This window comes from Castor canadensis, chromosome 5 (genome assembly GCF_047511655.1).
Source record: "Castor canadensis chromosome 5, mCasCan1.hap1v2, whole genome shotgun sequence".
Classification (NCBI taxonomy): Eukaryota; Metazoa; Chordata; class Mammalia; order Rodentia; family Castoridae; genus Castor; species Castor canadensis.
In genome coordinates this window covers 137,376,786-137,396,022 of record NC_133390.1, presented here as the reverse complement: position 1 = coordinate 137,396,022, position 19,237 = coordinate 137,376,786, and the positions used below count along the sequence as shown (strand labels likewise).

Here is a 19,237-nt window from a genome sequence, read left to right as displayed (position 1 = left end):
ATCAAAACAGATCACTTCTGATGGTCCATTTCCCAACATTTTGATTTCCTGCCCTCTTTAAACACTAATGTCTTTTTCCAGATTTGTTCTCATTCTGACTTCTGCACCTTTTCTTATCTCCTTTACTTTTATTCTTCCACATGGGGGGAACAGCCACCATGTGGAGTGGGGTTGTAACTCCTTTCTGATGTTGGAGGCCAATTCCGTTCCCAGATTTACTACTTGGATGGTTGGGCACAGGTCCCTAGCACAATGTTCAGCCAATGAAGTCTAAGATCTAGTGTCCAAGATCTGGAGGAAGCAAAAAAACAAACAAAAAACCAGTTTTTTTTCTTCTGTTACATTCAAGGAAAATTAAGGCAATGCCTTTTATGTAATATTATTCTATGTAATCTGAGCCCCTTTTAAGTAAAAAGACTCTTTCTCACTCCCCTAAACTACAGAAAGAGAGATGTCTGAGGCTTATCTGGGATGACAAATGGTTTATTTCTGGGTTGTACCCATTAAATAATTTGTTGCTTTCTTCTGTATACATTTTCACAAGTCTATAATTTCTTAGAAATGTGCATAGATCCTTTTTATTAAACATTAAAATGTAAATAGCCTTGTGATGTATTTGTAAAAACCCAAAAGACATGTTTGTGGACATTCCAGCTTTTCTGGATGGAGTGCAGTAAGAAAAAAGGGAGGTAGCTTCCAAAGCCATAAATTCTTTACTGTGGACTGTGACATGCTACTACTGCTGAACTGAGCTTGCCAATGTGTCTATAGTTGGGGGTTTTGCCTTGCCTACACTTTACATTCTAAAATTTCAATTATTAAATATGTGAAATATTTCATTGCATTGATTTTCCTTGACAAGCACTTAAATGGCACTTAAAATGTGGCATTTACCATTCCATGGTTGTGCATATTTTATAGATAGAAAAGGAGCCACAGAGATGTGAAATACCTTGGTTGATAATGCGAATGCTGGGTTTTACAACAAGGATGACAGTATCCATATGTCCTTTCATTCAGTCATTCAATTGATACTTGCTGGGCAAGTACTGGCCACCCTTTGAGAAGTAAATTCATAGGAAGTGCTCAGCTTTGGGAATTGGTAAAGGAAAGTCCAGCTGATGTTCTATTTGCTTTCTTCCATGTCCCTATGACCTGCCATGTGTCACCCATCTTCATGTTTCAGCCTCCTGACTGCTGGGATTTCAAGTGTACACAACCACACCCATCTATTGGCGGTTACAGACTAGGGTCCCACAGCATTCAGTACCTGCAGGGGTCAAGTGCTGCCTTTGTATTAAATACACAGTGTTTAAAAAAATATCAAAATCATGCTTATTATACCATTACCTAAATATCTATAAACATAGTTATAAATCTCTGATGTTTATAGTATAAATAAATCAGAACCAGAAAAAAATTAAGAAAACCATCAAAACTTTACAACCAACAAAATTCACATCAACATTAGTTCATGCCAGATGAAATTATGAAATACTTTGAAATGATCAATAAAAAATGATTACTGGAAAGTCTGTCTAGTAGAAACTTTCAGATTTTCTCTTACTATATTTTATAATCTGTAAACTGTAGAAGCTGGAGAGGAGTTGATTATATTGAAAATTATTCTTGTCAACAGAAATCTAAATGTTTTGTGTCATGTCCAGTGAAGATGCAATGTATGACTGTTCTGTGGACCCTGAGAAGTTTCCTGATCATTTCAGCATTCCTGTATTTCATACATTTCAGCATTCCTGGGTGCCTTGTGCATTTTAAATTCTCCTTATAATAGGCTGTCAGATCTTACTGGTTCTTTCATTAACAAATGAGATAGCATCTTTGACATACATTCACTTTACATTTGTATAAGAATCATAATTTTATCTTTCCTAAAAGTTATCCTTTAACATTCATTTAATGTGGCACATTTTCTGATATGAAATGGCCTCTACATTTTCTCCTTGTTTAAATGCATGGCAGGTGGTAGCTGAGCTCATGGTGTCACATTCTCCCTTCTACATCTGCAATACCTGTGGACATAAATTTGAGACTCCCAGGTACTGTTATATCTGCATTTTCAGTCAAGATTTTCAAAACACTGTCTGGAGCTGAGCTTGGGACTTATAAGATCTTTGTTATTGGGGCTGCCTGCTTCTTCACTCGTTTGCTTTCTCTCCTCCTCCTGCTATGCCTAAGCCACAGGTCTGGGCAGTGGTTTCCTAAGATGTACCTATGGAGAAACTTGGGTTCTAGAGGAGTTAGAGATGTGAGGGCCTTGGAATTAAGCTTCTCGTTGATTAGGTATTTGTGTTGGTTTGACCTCTACACCCTGTCCCCCAAGACCACCTCAATACATCTTAGCAAGGGGGAGTGAGGGCAAAGAACCTCTGAAATCAAAGAGAATGTGCACATTTCTAAGCTTTTGGGCCTGTAATGCCTACCAAGCTATCCACCACCCACAGGGTTACTGGATACTTAGAAAGTGGCTGGCACAATTGAAGAATGGAATTTTTAACTTTGAATTTTAACTAACTTAAATTCAAATGTAAAAACTGATGTCCTCTTTGGCTATTTGAAAATAGTACGTTTGAGACCACTTGGATGTGTGAATCTGCTTTTCAATAATAGGTTCGTTTGAAACAGGAATCCGGAACAAGCATGTCTGATGACAATTTCGCTTTCAGATTGAAATATGCTCAAATATAAAATACACACCAGATATCAAAGTCTTATTACCGAAAAAGATATAATATTCCATTAATATTGTTTGTACTTATGACATGCTGAAATGATGAGTTCGGGTATACTTGGTAAAATAAAATATATTCTTATTAAAATTAATTTCACCTTTATTTTTGTGCGTTTAAACGTGGGGCACCAAGACCCACCCCTCTGACCTTACGGAAGAAGTCAGGCAATTCCCGACGCCGGCCGCCAGAGGGGGTTGCGTTGCTGCCATCTTTTGGAGCAACTTGTGACCCGGAAGTAGTTCTCCACCTCGCCCGCAGCAGCCGCGCGCTTAGCGATTTCCGGCAGGACAGGAGTGCGATCGCGGCTAGTTTGGTTTCGCAAGTGGCCGCGGCGCAATGACCACGCTCCGGGCCTTCACCTGTGACGACCTGTTCCGCTTCAACAACATGTGAGTGAGGCAACCTGAGCTGGGCGCTGCTGACCCGGCCCCGCTTCCCGGCCCTGCCAGCTCGGTCCCGGTCCGCGCCCTCCTGGCCGTACCCCAGCAGCGGGCCGGGGTCTGGGGGCCGCCCCCGCCCGCCGGCGCGAGCGCCTGCCTTGGGGCCACGGGGTTCGAGGCCGGGTGGGTCCGGGGCTGATGCGCGCCGGCCCATCTGACCTTGGCCGAGGCTCTTCACCTTCCTCCTCTAACCCTGCTTGCAGGTGGGGACGGGCAGCGTCCGGATGGCCGCTACCGGACGTGGACAGGATGCCCTGGGATGGGGGAGGGAAGCGGCCCCGCGGGGTGCTGCAGCCTTCGTGCTGGTGACTTTCGTGCAGTGGACCCCACTAACTACTTGCCTCAGAGCGGGGTGCGAGGGTGCAACAGTGGCTAAGTGTGTGTTGGGGACTAGCACATTGGTTAAATTGTATCTGAAGAAGTGACCGGGTGATCATGGCGTCCCACCGCAGGCGAGCAGCCACAGTCGTGTGTGGTTTGGAAGTTTAGTTAGAGTAGCTGCGAACCCTTTTCTGTTGCGAGGAGTCTGCGAGGGTTGGGGACAGATTCTTGGGGAGAACTGCTGGGAGCTGAGTGCAGTTTCTTACAATCCCAATCGAGGCAAGTACCGTTTTCTTTTTTTGGAAAACATTTTATTTGAAAATTCATTAACACTTAAAAAAATTGAAAGGGTTTACCATAAGCTCCTGTAGTTGTACAGTTGTTATTTTTGTACCTTGGCTTTATCACATTCTTGTTCAACCATCAATCCCAGATTCTCTTCCCCCGTACTTTTTTTGGTCAGTACTGGGATTTGAACTCAGCGCCTCACCTTTGAGAAGCAGGGGCTCTACCACTTGAGCCACTCAAGTCCTTTTTGGTTTTGTTGTTTTTTTGAATAGGGTCTTGCTTTATGCTCAGGCTGACTTGCACTATAATCCTCCTGTTTATGCCTTCCACATAGCTGGGATGGCAGATGCATGGCACCACACCTAGCTTGTTGGTTGAGATGATGTCTCACCAGTTTTTACCTGGGCTGGCCTGGAACTGCAATCCTCCTCCAGTTCTCTGCCTCCTGAATAGCTGAGGTTACAGGTGTGATCCACCACTATCAGCCAGTATCCACTTTTAAAAACAATAGGATAGTATATGAAAATTAAGGACCAAATGGTTGGAATTCAGATGTTAGGAGGACAGACAGAACTTTGGGATGAGGTGACTAGGAGCATTTTAAAGAGGAGGTGAGCCTTGGAAGGTGAAGAAATGTTGGTGAGGAGGAAGTAATTTCTGGAGAAAGTATGCTGATGAGAATAGGTCAGGGTGAAAGAAGTGAGAATCAGTTTTAAGTGAAGATGTAGGAAGGATGACACCTTTAATCTCTTCAGAATATGCCAATAAGGGAGTCTGGCTTTCTCATTCCTATTGCAGGTCATTTTGTTAGGAAATAATATGAATCACTCAGGTTGGGTGTTAAGTAGGAATTGAAAGAAGCAGTGTGTGTGGGCCACTGCAATTAATTTCACACATACTTATTCTTAGAAAAATGTTTGAGTACCTTCTGCTGTGTACCACTTCTAGAGACACAGCAGTGAACAGAAGAAAAAATATTAATGTCTTTACGGAATTTACATTTTACAGAGGAAGTAGGTAGATACACAGAAGTAAGTGCTTGATAAAAAAAGAAATAACAAAATTGAAAGTGAGAGGGAGTTCTGCTTTAGATAGGGTGTTCAGGAAAGGTGTCATTGAAGGAAGATCAAGGGGTAGTGAGGGCCTAAGTCATGTATATACTGTGAACAGAGGATCTTCCAGGTGGAGGGAACATATGTGCAAAGAGACCCATCTATGTAAATAGCAGATGGCAGCCATCATGCTTGGAGTAGAGTGAGTGCAGAAGTGTAAGACAAGGTTAGTGAGTTACAAGGCCTAGGCCTTAGACCATCCTAGGTCTTGGGCTTCTATGCCAAGTGCACTCAGACACCCAGGTGGAGAGGTCAGGTAGGTATCAGGACATGGACTCAGGTCTGGACTAAAGATAGAATTTTAAGGATCAATACTATGTAGATGGTGATAGGTGACCAGGGGGCTAATTTTATCAGTGATGGAAAGGGTGTAGAAAAACGTCTCTAGGAAATGCCAGAGTGTTGAGTGCTGGATAAAGGAGATTGAGTGTTCCATTGAGGTAAGAGGAAAACTCATGGTGGGTTTTAGAAGCCAAGTGAAGAGAGCATTTCAAACAGAAAGAATAGGAACTATGTCAAGAGCTGCTGATGGTTAAGAGTGTGTCATGTTTGTGCATTTCTTCCAGGAAAGGCAGAAATTTCTCTCCTGCCAAATGCAGGAGAGCATGAGTTGCAGGAGCAGGGTTCTGAGTAGTGAGGCAAGGGCGCTGCATGCATGGTGACAAAAGAGCAAGCAGCATCGGGTGCAGATGCTTCTAGGTGGGTAGGGTCAGTGGTGGAACTTTGGCAAAGTTTGTTACTGCCACATTTTCTTTGTGATGAGATAGAGAAGGGGGGCAGCCTCTTGCAGAGTTGGGGTGAGCCGAGAGGATATGAAATAGCCAAGAAATGTGGGAAAGCAAGTCTGCACTGTATTAAAGTGGGGACTTTCCAGATGAGGGCCAGGGTCCCAGGATTGTTTCAGTTTGTAAGGTCAAAGCTACTCTCATGATGCTAAGAAGGTTTTTTTGCCTTTTCATTTTTATTCTTCCAATGTATACAGTGGATTGTGATCTTTCAATAGCAAGCATTACAAATGCTTAAAAATTCAGCTGTCTTGTTTTAAAACCTAACACTGTTAAAACAATGCCATTGTTGCTTTTTTTAAAATATAGTGGTTTCTTGGTAAAATCATTTGTGTCGACATGTGATTTATTTTAATTATTTTAAGTTACAAAATATAACCCATATAAATGAAAATTCAGAATTTTTTTAGTTTAAAGAGGGTTTTGAAACCAAAAAGATTGAGAACTACTAGACTGCCAGACTAGAGAAATGTAGTATGACTGACATCAGCATCTGGGTGCTGTGGCTCATGCCTATAATCCTAGCTATTCCGGAGGGAGGTGAAGATGAAAGGATTGAAGGTTCCAGGTCAGCCCTCACAAAACTTTAGCAGAACTCCATTTCAACCAATCAACTAAGTATGGTGGTGGACACCTGTCGTCCCAGCTAAGCAGGAGACACGAATAACAAACAAAAAGGGTTGTGGGTGTGGCTCCAGTGGTATTAGGCATGGGGCTCTGAGCTCAACACCCCGTTACCACCCCCCCCCCAAAATAAAGAGTCTCAATCGAGAATTTGACTAGAGATAGAAGACACTTGAAAGTATCTGGTTTTGAGCCTGGCAAAATAATGATTTCATTAACTGACTAGGAAAGTGACAGGCCAAAGTTGGTTGTGGATTGTTGGATTTTAAGAATGCTAATTTGGGGATCCTGAGATTGGATGTGATGGGGAGGTGTCCAACAGAGCCAGGTTGGGGGTGGGGGTACTCTGAGAACACTTAATTGACAGTATAGGGGTGGAGTTGGTGGGAATTTAGGAATGGAGAAGTGAAAACTGAGTGCCCACATTTACAAGGTGGAAAAAAGAAGGAAGAAATTGTGAAGAAGGCCTAGAGGCCGGGAGGGAGGATCCTTAGGGTAAGATGAGGCAGCAGGCAAGTTTGACCATCTGTCCTATGAGATATGTGCCTGGTTGCTCCTCTGTTCTGCTGATAACTTACTGCCATGCAAAAATGGAAGATTCTGATAGAATTTACTACCTATAAAATAATTTCTTAAAGAAGCAGTTAAATAAAAATGTGTAGGTTTCCCTGACGGCTCATTATGGCAATGAGGTACTTTAAACCATCTTCATTTGGCTCTAAAGTAGGTTTTAAATGTGTTCCTTGTGGCATGTTATTTTTAGTTTTAGCAGTTTAGTTTAAATTTTTTGTGTGTGTGAACAATGCTTACTATTGACATTTCTCTTGTTTCTTTCAGTAACTTGGATCCACTTACAGAAACTGTATCCTTTACAAAAAAGTTAAATTAGATAATGAGTAAAGAAAATCAAGAAACAAAAGGAAAAAATAGACTTAATGGAGAAATTTTAAAACTTATAGATAGGAAAACAGCATAAGCAACATTGAAAGCAGTGAAACAAGTGAGTACAAGTTGTATTAAATCTGCCTGACAAACTGTTACTCTAAAGACCTCACATAAGTCAGTAACGTACAGCTCCCCTGCCCACCTTGCTCCTCAATGGTAAGCTTGCTGTACAGAGCAGAAATGGCTCATTTCTTGGTCTTGTGAACAAAGTCTGGAGGTGACAAGCAGTTCAGGGCAGGTGGTGGTTCCATGAAGTCATCAGTAGCGAGGCTCTTTGCTATTTATCCACCGTACCATTCCCAGGTTAGCCTTGGTCTTCCTGTTCCCAGTGGCTGCCAAGGCAAACCATCACATCTGCATTTCTAGCAGCAGGATCCACAGAGAGTAGGTGAGTGTCCCTCCCTTTTAAGGGTACTTTTGGGAAGCATCACACAGCCCTTCTGAATCTCATCAACCAGTCCCTGCCTCCTGTTCCACCTATCTAGTCCTGTCTGAAGTCCAGAAATGTGACCAGCTTTAAACTGGAACTTGTTACTAAAGTGACTAAAGGATTTGGGTAACAGTTAGCAGCCTCTTATTATCTCCCAAAAGAAAAATGGGTAAAAATGTGTAAAGTTAGGATATTCTTGGTTATGTTGTAGTAACAGACAACCCCACAATTTTCAGTGGCTTAAAACAAAATTGGATTTCTGGATTATGTTCTATGTACATTACAGGGGTCTTCTGTTAACTGGTAATTTACTAAAAGGGCATAGAGGAGGCTAATGAACATATTAAGGGTTCAGTCTCATTAGACAAAAGGCATGCAAATTGAAACCAAAATGTGAAGCCATATTTAATGTATCACATTACCCAGAATTTTTTAGAAAAGATAAAAGTCTGTGTTGATAGTGAGGTAAAGAGCATTCTCATAAATTGCTAGTGGCAGTATCAGTTGGTACAGTTTATCTGGAAGGCACTTTGGAAATGTAATACTTAATAATTCCATTTCCTGAAGTCTGAAAATAATAATAAACAGTGGCAGTTTATGCCAGGAGTTGGCAAACTAAGGTTCGTTGGCCAGATTTGGCTCACTGCTTGTTTCTGTGAAAAAGTTTTTATTGGGATACATGCATGCTGGTTAATGTATATATTATCTGTGGGTTTTGCAAGTTTGAGTAAAATGCAACAGAGACCTTATGGCCCACATAAGGCCCTTTACTAAGGAAGTGGTTATATATATTAAGCTATATTTATGAAGGATTTAAAAAAAACTGGAAATGACACAGATGTCCCCTGTCTGGAGAAATAATACGTAAATTGTCTCTTCAAGCAATGGAATACTATATGGAAGTAAAAATTAGCACAGGTATGAACAAGAGGACTTCACATCAGAAACAAAGTTGAGTGGAAAAAAAGCAAAAAGTCTTCAAAATTTTCATTTGTATTTTTAGGTTTTTGAAGAATTTTGAATGGCAGAAAAATTTGCACTGTTTAGTAAGGGAAAACGTTAGAATGCAAATCAATTTAGATGTGCTTCCAGTGACATTTAAAGTTTTACAGTAAAAACTTCAAAATTCAAACAAGTACATATTTGTACCTAACTTGTTGGGTCTTGGTGGTTGATTCAGAGGGTGAAGGAGGTCAGGGACATTTCTGGGGTTCCTCAGCTTGGCAGAGGAGAGATGGATATGGTGTATGTCAGTGGCGGGATGGCAAGAAGATGAAGGCCTGCCATGTAAAGGTTTTGTTTGAGGAGTTCTCAAAGTAATGACTGTCCTTTAGAGGAGAGTTGGAGAATTTCACACTGAATAGGTTTTCCAGGAACATTCTCTTTTTAATGTTTTGGTGGTGTCCTCTCATAAAACTGCAGTAGAAAGCTTATGCTGAGAAGAAATACAGAAATGAGTACATATCTATTAGGATACTCCAGGGTTGAAGAGTTAAGTAATGAGCAAATTATTCAGGCATTTACTCATAACATACGTGATTACTTGAGTCAACCTTTATTTGTGTTACTAGAAATTGAAACAGTAGACAAGGTCAGAGGAAACAGTTACCTCTGGAAGGACTTAGGTTGTAAAGTTATTCTCACAGTGTCATTGCTGGAGCAAAGTAGGAATTAGTCATTAATTTTCCAACACAATTATGGAAGCATGAATGTATTAAGCATCTGCCATGGCCAAGCACCAAAGGTGGAGTGAACCTGACATCCATAGTCCAAGGGTAGACACACAGTAAACAAGTAAGACTCTCAAGTGATGATAGATGCCACGCAGAGACTTTGGTACAGTATTATCAATAGGGAAGTAAATTGTACAAACATTTTGGAGGCCTGTTTTTTTGATTTCTCCATTCTGTGTTTGAGGTGGTATGTTCAGGTAATTTTGTTAAAAAATCAGAGCTAATGCAAGTATTTCATGTAATGGTATGATTATAGAAATCACAGTTATTTAGAGCGAAGGATACATTAACAACTAGTATGCTTTTTGATGGAAACTCTTTCTCAGAATAGCCTTTTAATGAACTTTTTACCGTCCATTACTTTTCACACTCCTTAACAGGACTACAGTATGGGATTCCTTTTTACTTACAGTATCTTGCCCACTGGCCAGAGTATTTCATCGTTGCAGAGGCACCTGGTGGAGAATTAATGGGTTATAGTAAGTATAATACCACTAGTACTTTTTTGGACAGGTAGTTAAGATGTTAATACAGGTTTCAAACATTGTTTTAGACTATAGAACTAGAAGTGTACGCATGATGCCTGGAATTTTATTTCTGTATCAACTGTTCAGCACCGTACTGTTCACTTCTGTTCTAGGCATTGTGCTAAGCCTAGAGGATCTAGCAGTGAACCAGACAGACATTATCTGTATACTTGGATCTTTCATTCTATATTTATGTTCAGTTTCTATATGGCTTGTTTGTTACATGATTTAGGGATTGTATATTCATTGAATTAGTTGCATTGCTGACAAAAACTTTAATTGTGAATTGTCTCAGTTATATGTACATATGCACATGCTCACATATTCACAGGAAATGTAGATGTTGGAAAAAATACATGTTCTGATCCTTTGTTCAAAATTATTTTGTCTCTGTGTGTATGTGTGTGTGTGTGTGTGTGTGTGTATTTTTTCAACTTTCTAAGTCTGACTCTAGAACTAGGTAAGTCATGTCATCTGCAGGTGAATTTTCAAAAATAAGTATCATTATTAGCTGGATGATCTCAAGTAGTACTTAAAAGTGAAAACTTTGTCATTTACTCTACAATAAAAATGCTCCAAACAGTAACTGTATTTGTGTGTAAATCAATGTGTCTCATTACTGAATGCAGCTTTTTTTGTTGGCAGTTATGGGTAAAGCAGAAGGCTCAGTAGCTAGAGAAGAATGGCATGGACATGTCACAGCCCTATCTGTTGCCCCTGAATTTCGACGCCTTGGTTTGGCTGCTAAACTTATGGAGTTATTAGAGGAGATTTCAGAAAGGTAAGATCCTGTTTTTCAGATATACTTAGTGATTTATGAACCTTATGTATTTTTCTCTGTTGAACACTTGTAAGATATTTTTTTCCTTCTGGCTCGGTTAGCTGTCATGGCTTTACACTCTATAGGAATTTCATTTTCAGCCTCCAATAGTCCTTACTACAGTTCTGTCACCTATTCAGAGTGGTATCATTGTTCCTGTTGTCATGCAAAGTGAGTGACCAGCCATAGTCCTGTAAGCTGCAAAATTGTTGGCATCAAAGACCAACCTTCAAGGAACGTTCTTGCCACTGCAGCAGACATTCCTGAATTCTGCTAAGATTGCATTGGGCATCTCAGTAAATTTTTCAGTGTTTGTAGTTCAAAAGACTAGGCCAAAAATTTAGCCTTAATTTTAATAAGTATTTATATTCTAATAGCTAGTAGCTATTCACAAAAATGAGTAGAAATAAAAATTTTAAATTCCAGATTTTTTTTTGATACTAGGTCAGGCTGGCATTGAACTCATGGTCCTCCTGCCTCAACTTCCTGAGTGCTCGGATTATAGGCATGTACCACCACACCCAGCTAAAATTTATTTTTATTTTATTTTAAACCATAGCTATCTATTAATAAGATATGCACCTGTTGGGCATTGAACTACTTTAGATCTTGGTAACTGGTCTCAGCCATGTCTTTGTCTGTTTTCTATTGATTTTCACATGGTAGTGTTTTTTTGTTGTAGTTATTGTTTTTAAATTATAGCAGCTGTCAGAAACCCAGTTTCAAAAGGAATGTGGCATGATTTAATGTTGAATTTGTTAACTACTTTAAAGTGGTAATTTGCCAGTATCTGACACGTAAAGTTTTGCTGTTTTCCCTGAACATCTGAAATACCCTGTGGTTCCTTTATGAGTTTGGGGTAACTTACTGCAGAGTTTGGTAATTACCTACATTATGGCTATTTTTTTTTTTTTAAAGAGACCTGTTGTATGAATCAACTACCCTCATTATTTGAGATAGAAATAATAGAGTAATTAAAAAAGAAGGCTCCTTTCATCTCCATTCTAGATGAAGCAAAAGATGTCTACCATTTCTTTATCCAATGAAAATGTCTCACTGGAAAGAGGATGATTGTAGAGAAGGGCTCTGGAGGCCTTTTCCACATAATTACTGGATTTAATAAAGGCAGGTATTTAAAGAAGTAACTGTGGCCACAAATGCTCTGAGTCAAGTAGAACAGAACTCATTCAAAAAAAAGATAGTGTTAGCCAAAAAATGAAGTCAACTCTAGTCTTTAAAGTTGTTCCTAGACTGAATAAGGAGGTGAAGAAAAATTTTAGTAAGGTAGACTTTACACACAATAATGACATCCTGATTTTTAAAAAGGCATTATTGTGTAGTGGCCTGGAAGAGAGGAAATGGATTCTAACTAGCTCTGACCTTGTACATATGACTTACTGTATTTACAGAACTGAGTCTCTGTTTCTTAAGTAGAAAACTAAGCTCCCTTCCCTCTAGTTTTTGAAGCTTATTTTAGATAGCTTCTAAGATCTTGGGGGGTATTGGGGTTTGAACTCAGAGCCTTATGCCTGCTAAGCAGGCAGTCTACCACTTGAGGCTCTCTGCTAGCCCTTTTTTTGTGTTGGGTGTTTTCGAGATAGGGTCTCACTTGCCCAGGACTGGCTTCAAACTTCGATCCTCCTGATCTCTGCCTCCTGGTTTGCTAGGATTATAGGCATGAGCCACTGGCACCCAGCTAGCTTCTGAGGTTTTCAAAGTTATCTTATTTGTATGAATGTGTAGATAGATATATACATGCTTGTATGCTTGTGTTTTTAAATACATTAAGAATAGAAACAGTATATAATTTATAGAGATAAAAAACTAATGATAAAATAAGTATTTGTAGCTATGAATCTAAATATAAGTAGTTAAAAATGATAAATATTAATGGACTAGAAGACAGCCAGAGGTGCTGGAGATGTAGTTCAGTGGTAGAGTGGTTGCCCAGCATGTGTAAGACTCCTAGCACCACACACACACACAGAAGAGACCTGTATTCTCTCTACAGGAAATATGTACAAAGATTAAAGATACAGAAAGGTAAAAGTAAAGCATACAAATTGTAGCCAAAAGAAATTTTGTACATTTATATTGATAATAGTTACATTATACTTAAATAGTTACTATCAGAGTAAAGAAAAGTCACTGCATATGGTTAAAAGATTTAAATCCGTGGTGAAGACGTAACAATTAAAATTTTCATGTGCCCAGTGAGATAAATTCAAAGTCCAAAATGTAACAAAACTAAGAGGACAAACAGACAAGTTGTTCAAATGTGAGATCAACAATCAGGCAGAAATTGGTTAAGGATACAGAACAGAGGTCAGCAAACCTTTTCTTGGCCAGAGAGCAAATATTTAGGTTGTGCAGGACACCTCAGATCTGTTGCATAGTTTTTGTTTTTTCTAAACAACCTTTCAAAATTGTAAAAACCATTTTTAGCTTAAGGGTAGTACAGAAAAATAGGTTGCAGGCTGATTCCTACCTTTAAAGGATCTCAATCGGTAGCTTAAACTTATTCCACAAATTTCAATAAATGTTTAAGAAATAACACAAGCAAAGAGTCTTGGAGCATTCTTTATTTATTAAGGCTGGGATAACCTTGACAACAATACCTGACAATGTGAGAAAGGATGTTCTGAGGAAATCCCATTCCTTGGGTGCAAAAATCCTGGGTAAATGGTTTCAGTAGTATGTAAGGATGATAATTCAAAAGCAAGGCTGCTTTAATTTCATACTAAAGGAGAATAATTGTTCATCAAATGAAGTAAATTTGATATAATCTAATATTCATAAGAAAAAGCTATCAGAAACTAGGAAATAGAAGGGGAGAGCATCCTTAACATGAAAAGAAAAAAGAGAGTACCTACAAAAAACCTGCAGTAAATATATTTAGTGATGTTGAGTGCTTTCCCTTTGAAACCAGGAATAAGACAATGATGTCTAGAGCCAGTCACTCTTCAATAACTTACTGAAAATCCTAGAGAGCACAGGAAAGCAAGAAAAATGAAAGATAAGAGGGAACAAAACTGGTATTTTTCACAGATATGATTATACAAATAGAAAACATACAAGAATCTACAAATAAATTTTTAGAACTAAAAGTTAGGCAGAGTTGGAGATAAGGTCAGCATAAAAATTAATTGCATTTTAATGTGTAAACAGTAAAATCTAGAAAGAGATACCATTGGCATCAAAAACATGACATGCTTAAGAAAAGCTGTGTCAGATCTCTGACATTTGTAAAACTTTATTGATAGACATTACAGAGGCCTACCAAGGGAAGAGATGAACTGCTTGTGTGGTTTAGAGGATAGTGTATAAAAACTTTGTAACTGACCACAGATCCAATGTAACAGCAGTCAAAATCCCATTTTTTTCTTTATGTGGGACTTATTAGGCTGATTCTGAAACATAAGGGAAAAAAAGAGAAAGAGGCAAGGTGTAGGTAGATGTGCCCTTTCAGATATCAATTCGTAATGAAGACTGTATTAGTGCTAGAGCAATCAGTTGTTTGAACAAGTGGAACAGGATGAGAAACCTGTCCAGGAATGTATGAATTTTTACATCCACAGTGGCACTGCAAATCAATTGTATAAAGATGGTAAAGCTGGTGAGATAGTTGGGCCCATATGGAAAATTTTTTCCAAAGTTACTACCTTACCACATACAAATCAGTTCCAGATTTATTAAAAATGTAGGTGTAAAAAGCCCTTTGAATGTAATATAGGAGAGCGTCTCCATGACTTCAGGGTAGAAAAAGAACTTGCAGTTCTGGGGTTTGAACTCAGGGTGTCACGCTTGCTAGGCAGGCACTGTAGTACTTGAGCCACTCCACTAATCCAGAAAAACTTAATAGGTCATAAAAAGTGCCAACTGTAAAAGGAAGGTTCATATGTTCCACTTTACAAAAGTGGAATAACTTTGTGTTTCAGAAGATACCCTAAAGATAAAAGACAAGCCACAAATTGGGAAAGGATGTTTGCAGAAACCTTACAAATTACTGAATATCCAGAATACAGAGAATAGCAGCTATGAGAAAAAGCTATTAAAGATCACTAAGTTCTGTGCAGGAGAAATCTAAATGGTCACTAAGCAGAAATACATTCAACCTTGTTTAGTAATTAGAAATGCAAATTAAAATCACACTGACATACCATTATACCACAAAATGGGCAGAAATATCTGATGCAGTAAGCCTTGCTACTGTGGGAATGGAATCTTGCCCTTTTTTGTGGGAGTGTATGTTGGAACAAACAGACGGGGAACAGGTTGGAATTATCTAAGGAAGCTAAAGATTTGTATACCCCTATGACCCACCAGTGTCATTCTTAGCTATAGGTCCTAATTAGATACTGTGCCATGAAATGTTCAGTGAAAGTATTTGTAGTAGCGTGGTTTACAATAAACTTGGAAATGCTTATCAGGCCTGTGGGCAGCTTATGGTATATTCACACTATGGAAGGCTAAGCAAAGTGAACATGAACAAACTTGAGCTACTCATAGGGCCAACTCGCATTATTGATTGAGAGAGGAATGTGTAAAGTCTGATTTCATTAGGCAACGAGAAACCATGATTAGGTGGTAAATCTGTAATAGACCACCTGTAAGTGAGTGAGGGAATTTACTGACTAGAGAGAACTGGGGGCTTCAGGGCTGCTACCAGCATGCTTTAGCTATGCTTGGGCTGGCCTCATGGGCTTCATAACCTCCCATTTATGCAGATGGGTGAAAACATTGTATGCTATGACTAATCTGTAAAATGAGCTTATCAATTACTATGATATAAAATAGCAGTACTTTTTAAAAAACAGATAACAGAACTGTAAAATATTTTTGCTGGGGGAGTTCATCTTTTACGGAAACATGTAACATAGATCTTAAATCACTGGCATGCAAAAAAAAGTCATGTTTTTGTATCACAAAATAATTGCCCTAAGTAATAAAAATTGCTATCACGATGTAGTCAGCTACAAGGTTGTTAGCACTATTCTATAGTCAAAAACAAGTGTTGGCTTTAAAAGTATGTATCTATTATTACTTTATAGGGTTTCGCATATTCTAATATTTTCCTTTTTTTTAAAGAAAGGGTGGATTTTTTGTTGACCTCTTTGTAAGAGTGTCTAACCAAGTTGCAGTCAACATGTACAAGCAGTTGGGCTACAGTGTATACAGAACAGTCATAGAGTACTACTCAGCCAGCAACGGGGAGCCTGATGAGGATGCTTATGGTAAGCTCCCTTCCATAGCAGTAACTCCCAAAAGGAAGCCAAAACAGTTACATTTTTTTCTACAGGTTGAGATACTATTTTAATAAATTTAAAAATCACACCTGACCACTTAATGTACCATTATGAAATTATTAGTAGTTAATGTATATTAACCAACCAGTGGTTAATTTCTGTAAATTATCACTTCATTTATGAGGACAAACATTTATATGATGAAGTGAATCCTAGATGGGGTTTGGTTAGTATCTGATATACTTGCAGTTGGATGTGTCATTTATAAATACATCTCTTAGAATCAGGTACTTCTTATAGGAACTTTACACTTATTGAGTTTTTACATTAAACTTTGCTTCCTAACAGATATGAGAAAAGCACTTTCCAGGGACACTGAGAAGAAATCCATCATCCCACTCCCTCATCCTGTAAGGCCTGAAGACATTGAATAACCATAGGCAGTGGTTCTTAGGCAGATGTTCCGATACTTTATGGACAATGTTATTTTCAATGGATGATCTTGGAGCTGTATTAGGAGACAAGTAGTCATTTAGATCTAAAAGATGCAGGCTGTAAGCTTAATTCTCATTGTTTCCAGTTAGTTAGCTGTTTGCTGTAATAAAAATCAATCAAGAAGGTAGCTAGGTCTGAAAGAACTGTTCACTATCATGGTTCATAATATCCACTGTATGCCAGGGCAAAAGCCTTGCTCCAACCTCCTCCTAAATTTTATGCCTGGGAACCACTGCTGCACACACACACACACACACACACACACACACACACACACACACACAATATGTTTTTTATTTTGTATTGAACTGTTAATTGAAACTTTAAAAGCATATATGAAATGTATAAATCTAAGATGTATAATAAAATACATTGCTGACTACAAATGTTTTCTCAAAGTTTGTGGGTCATTTATACAACTAAATCAGGATTAAGAAAGGGGATAGTTTAGGATCTCTTTTATGTTTTTTTTTAATAAAACATTTTAAAATGTGCATCTGAAATAATTCCTGCACAGCACATTTAAGCTTCCTTCTTATTGTGAGTAAATTCTTCCCAGCTACTATTTTCTTACTAATGGTTTAGTATCTTTTCTGTTAATACTTTGCTTACATACTGCCTTTAACTATAAAAAGATGGCCAGGTTTTTTCATTTATATTTTTTTCTTAAGAGGAAAAAGAACCTGATCTCTACAGAAAGGCCATATAACTAGATTATAGGCTGACCATGTATTTTTACATGTAATTTCATCACTAATACTATCTGAAAATGTCCAGAGTAAGGAAGTAACTAAAGAAAAGCTCATATGGAATGATTACTTTAAAGATTTTTTTTTTTTTAAAGACCTTAACCTCCTGAGTAGATTACAGGTTTATAACCACCACACTTGGTTAAAAAGCTTTTACTGTTTTACCCCCAGTATCACATACACACCAAAAAAAAGCAGAAAGTCTTACTTTGGTGATGTTGAGGTTGGGGAGAGTAAAAATGCTGATTTGCCCATGAGAGAAAATCTTTTTCTTTCAAGCAACTGGCACAAGCTTGTAGTGATTTTTTTTTTTTTCTTCAATTTTTGGTGGCAATATAGGAGGTTTGACCTTAGGCCCTTGCTCTTACTAGGCAGGTGCTATACTACTTGAACCCTGCCCACCTACCCTTTTTATTTGTTATTGTTCAGAGAGGATCTCATGTTTTTTGCCAGGCTGGCCTGGACTATGGTCCTCCTATTTACACTTCTTGTATAGCTGAGATGACAGGTGTGGAGGATGGCCTTGAACCATGATCCTCCCCATCTCCACCTTCTAAGTAGCTAGGATTACAGGCATGAGTCACCATGCCTGGCATGACAATTTTGAGAACATAATCACTAACTTTTCTTGCTTATGCATACATGCAGCATAAAGAGAACAGATAATTCTAGGAAGACTGATTTAGTTGCAGTATTAGCATTCTGACTGGCTTTGATCTCACCCCTTAACTCTGTAGTTAGCCAAGAAATATTAATATTAGTCAGAATCAATCTGACACTCCACAGTCTGACTTTGGTCTATTGATTAAACCAGGGAGGCTGAAAATTGATTGGTTATTTATCCTATAGTCCTATTTTCTTCTACCCTTATTTTCAAAATAAGTTTAGTAACTTTATTAAGGTTTTATTTCCATGGCTGAATATATTCATTTAATAATAAATTTGCTCACTAATGGTCTTTTATAGGTAGAAAACTTCTTGAAAATATAGTTCTAGTCCTTGGGCAGGGAACAAAATGAAAAAAAAAAAGCTTGAGAAATATAGGCCAAGTTGAAATAATAACTCAGATCTCTTAATTCAATTTTTTTTTTAAGAATGTGAGCAATAAACTAGCAAATCTGTTTTTCTTGTGGTACTTTAAGCTTCATTATTTAGCATGTAGTTACTTGGTGTTTTTCACAAGCTGTAAACCAAGGTTAAGTTTACATGTCAGGTGTTATGAATAGGTATTTTCTGTAGTACACTGGGAGATGATCATTGGCACTTAGGGCAGAAAAAGCCCCACTGTCCACTAAGTTTGGGAAACAATATGGCATCATTGCGATAAAGATTCATACCATATAGCAGCAAATCAAAGCCTCCGAGGACACTAAATATAGAGACTTGAACAACAAGGTTTTAAGCATTAATTCAGTTTTCCAAGCTTATTTGAACATGGGCATGTTTTCTTTGGGGAGTGTGGGGGTGGGACTGGTGTTTGAACTCAGTACTTTGGGCTGGCAAAGCAGGCACTCACTTGAGCCACACCTCCAGTCCAAAAATGGCATTTTTTTCCACAGCATATATACATAAACAAGCCACTGTTCTTTAAACTATTACAAAGTTCAACTGGTTTAAGAAATTGATGAGAGTATAACTAAAATCAGACCAAAATGGTCTTAGTGAATAAAAGAGACTTTGTCCAGAAATATTATCAAGGCAAATTACTAAGTCATGTTTTAAAAAGCACTTAGAATAGCTGGCCACTATTAAGAAGATAAGGATAATTAGATGTTAAATTACCCAAACACATTCAATTCTATAAGGAATGAATATATTTAAGGAAGTGGCTAAGAGGAAACAATTTACTGAGGTATATTCCTTTTCTAATGCTATCTTCAAAATGAGCTGTCAAAGTAGTACCTCATTTTATGACTTGAGGAAACAAAATCAAAGTTTAAGATACATAATCACTAAGTGGCAGTGTGGGGAA

General features: G+C 38.3%; 1 protein-coding gene across 2 annotated transcripts; it reads left to right on the top strand.

Annotated features, from left to right (window-relative positions):
* Positions 1 to 2,980: 2,980 nt before the first annotated feature.
* Positions 2,981 to 16,902, top strand: Naa20 (N-alpha-acetyltransferase 20, NatB catalytic subunit). Of its 2 annotated transcripts, XM_020170612.2 has the most exons (6): positions 2,982 to 3,139; positions 7,158 to 7,182; positions 9,817 to 9,907; positions 10,601 to 10,736; positions 15,864 to 16,009; positions 16,370 to 16,902. In XM_020170612.2, the coding sequence occupies exons 1-6, from the start codon at positions 3,087 to 3,089 to the stop codon at positions 16,453 to 16,455; spliced, it is 537 nt and encodes a 178-aa protein (XP_020026201.1). In that variant the 5' UTR covers positions 2,982 to 3,086; the 3' UTR covers positions 16,456 to 16,902. The 2 variants fall into 2 exon arrangements, with proteins under 2 accessions (XP_020026202.1, XP_020026201.1); XM_020170613.2 differs by lacking the exon at positions 15,864 to 16,009 and having other exon boundaries at positions 2,981 to 3,139.
* Positions 16,903 to 19,237: the final 2,335 nt, after the last annotated feature.

Bases quoted from the DNA above. Each gene is read 5' to 3' on its own strand.
- Naa20 (XM_020170612.2), top strand. From the start codon at position 3,087: ATGACCACGCTCCGGGCCTTCACCTGTGACGACCTGTTCCGCTTCAAC. The intron at 10,737-15,863 runs GTAAGATCCTGT...TTTTTTTTAAAG, and splicing joins TTAGAGGAGATTTCAGAAAG to AAAGGGTGGATTTTTTGTTG. The intron at 16,010-16,369 runs GTAAGCTCCCTT...GCTTCCTAACAG, and splicing joins GCCTGATGAGGATGCTTATG to ATATGAGAAAAGCACTTTCC.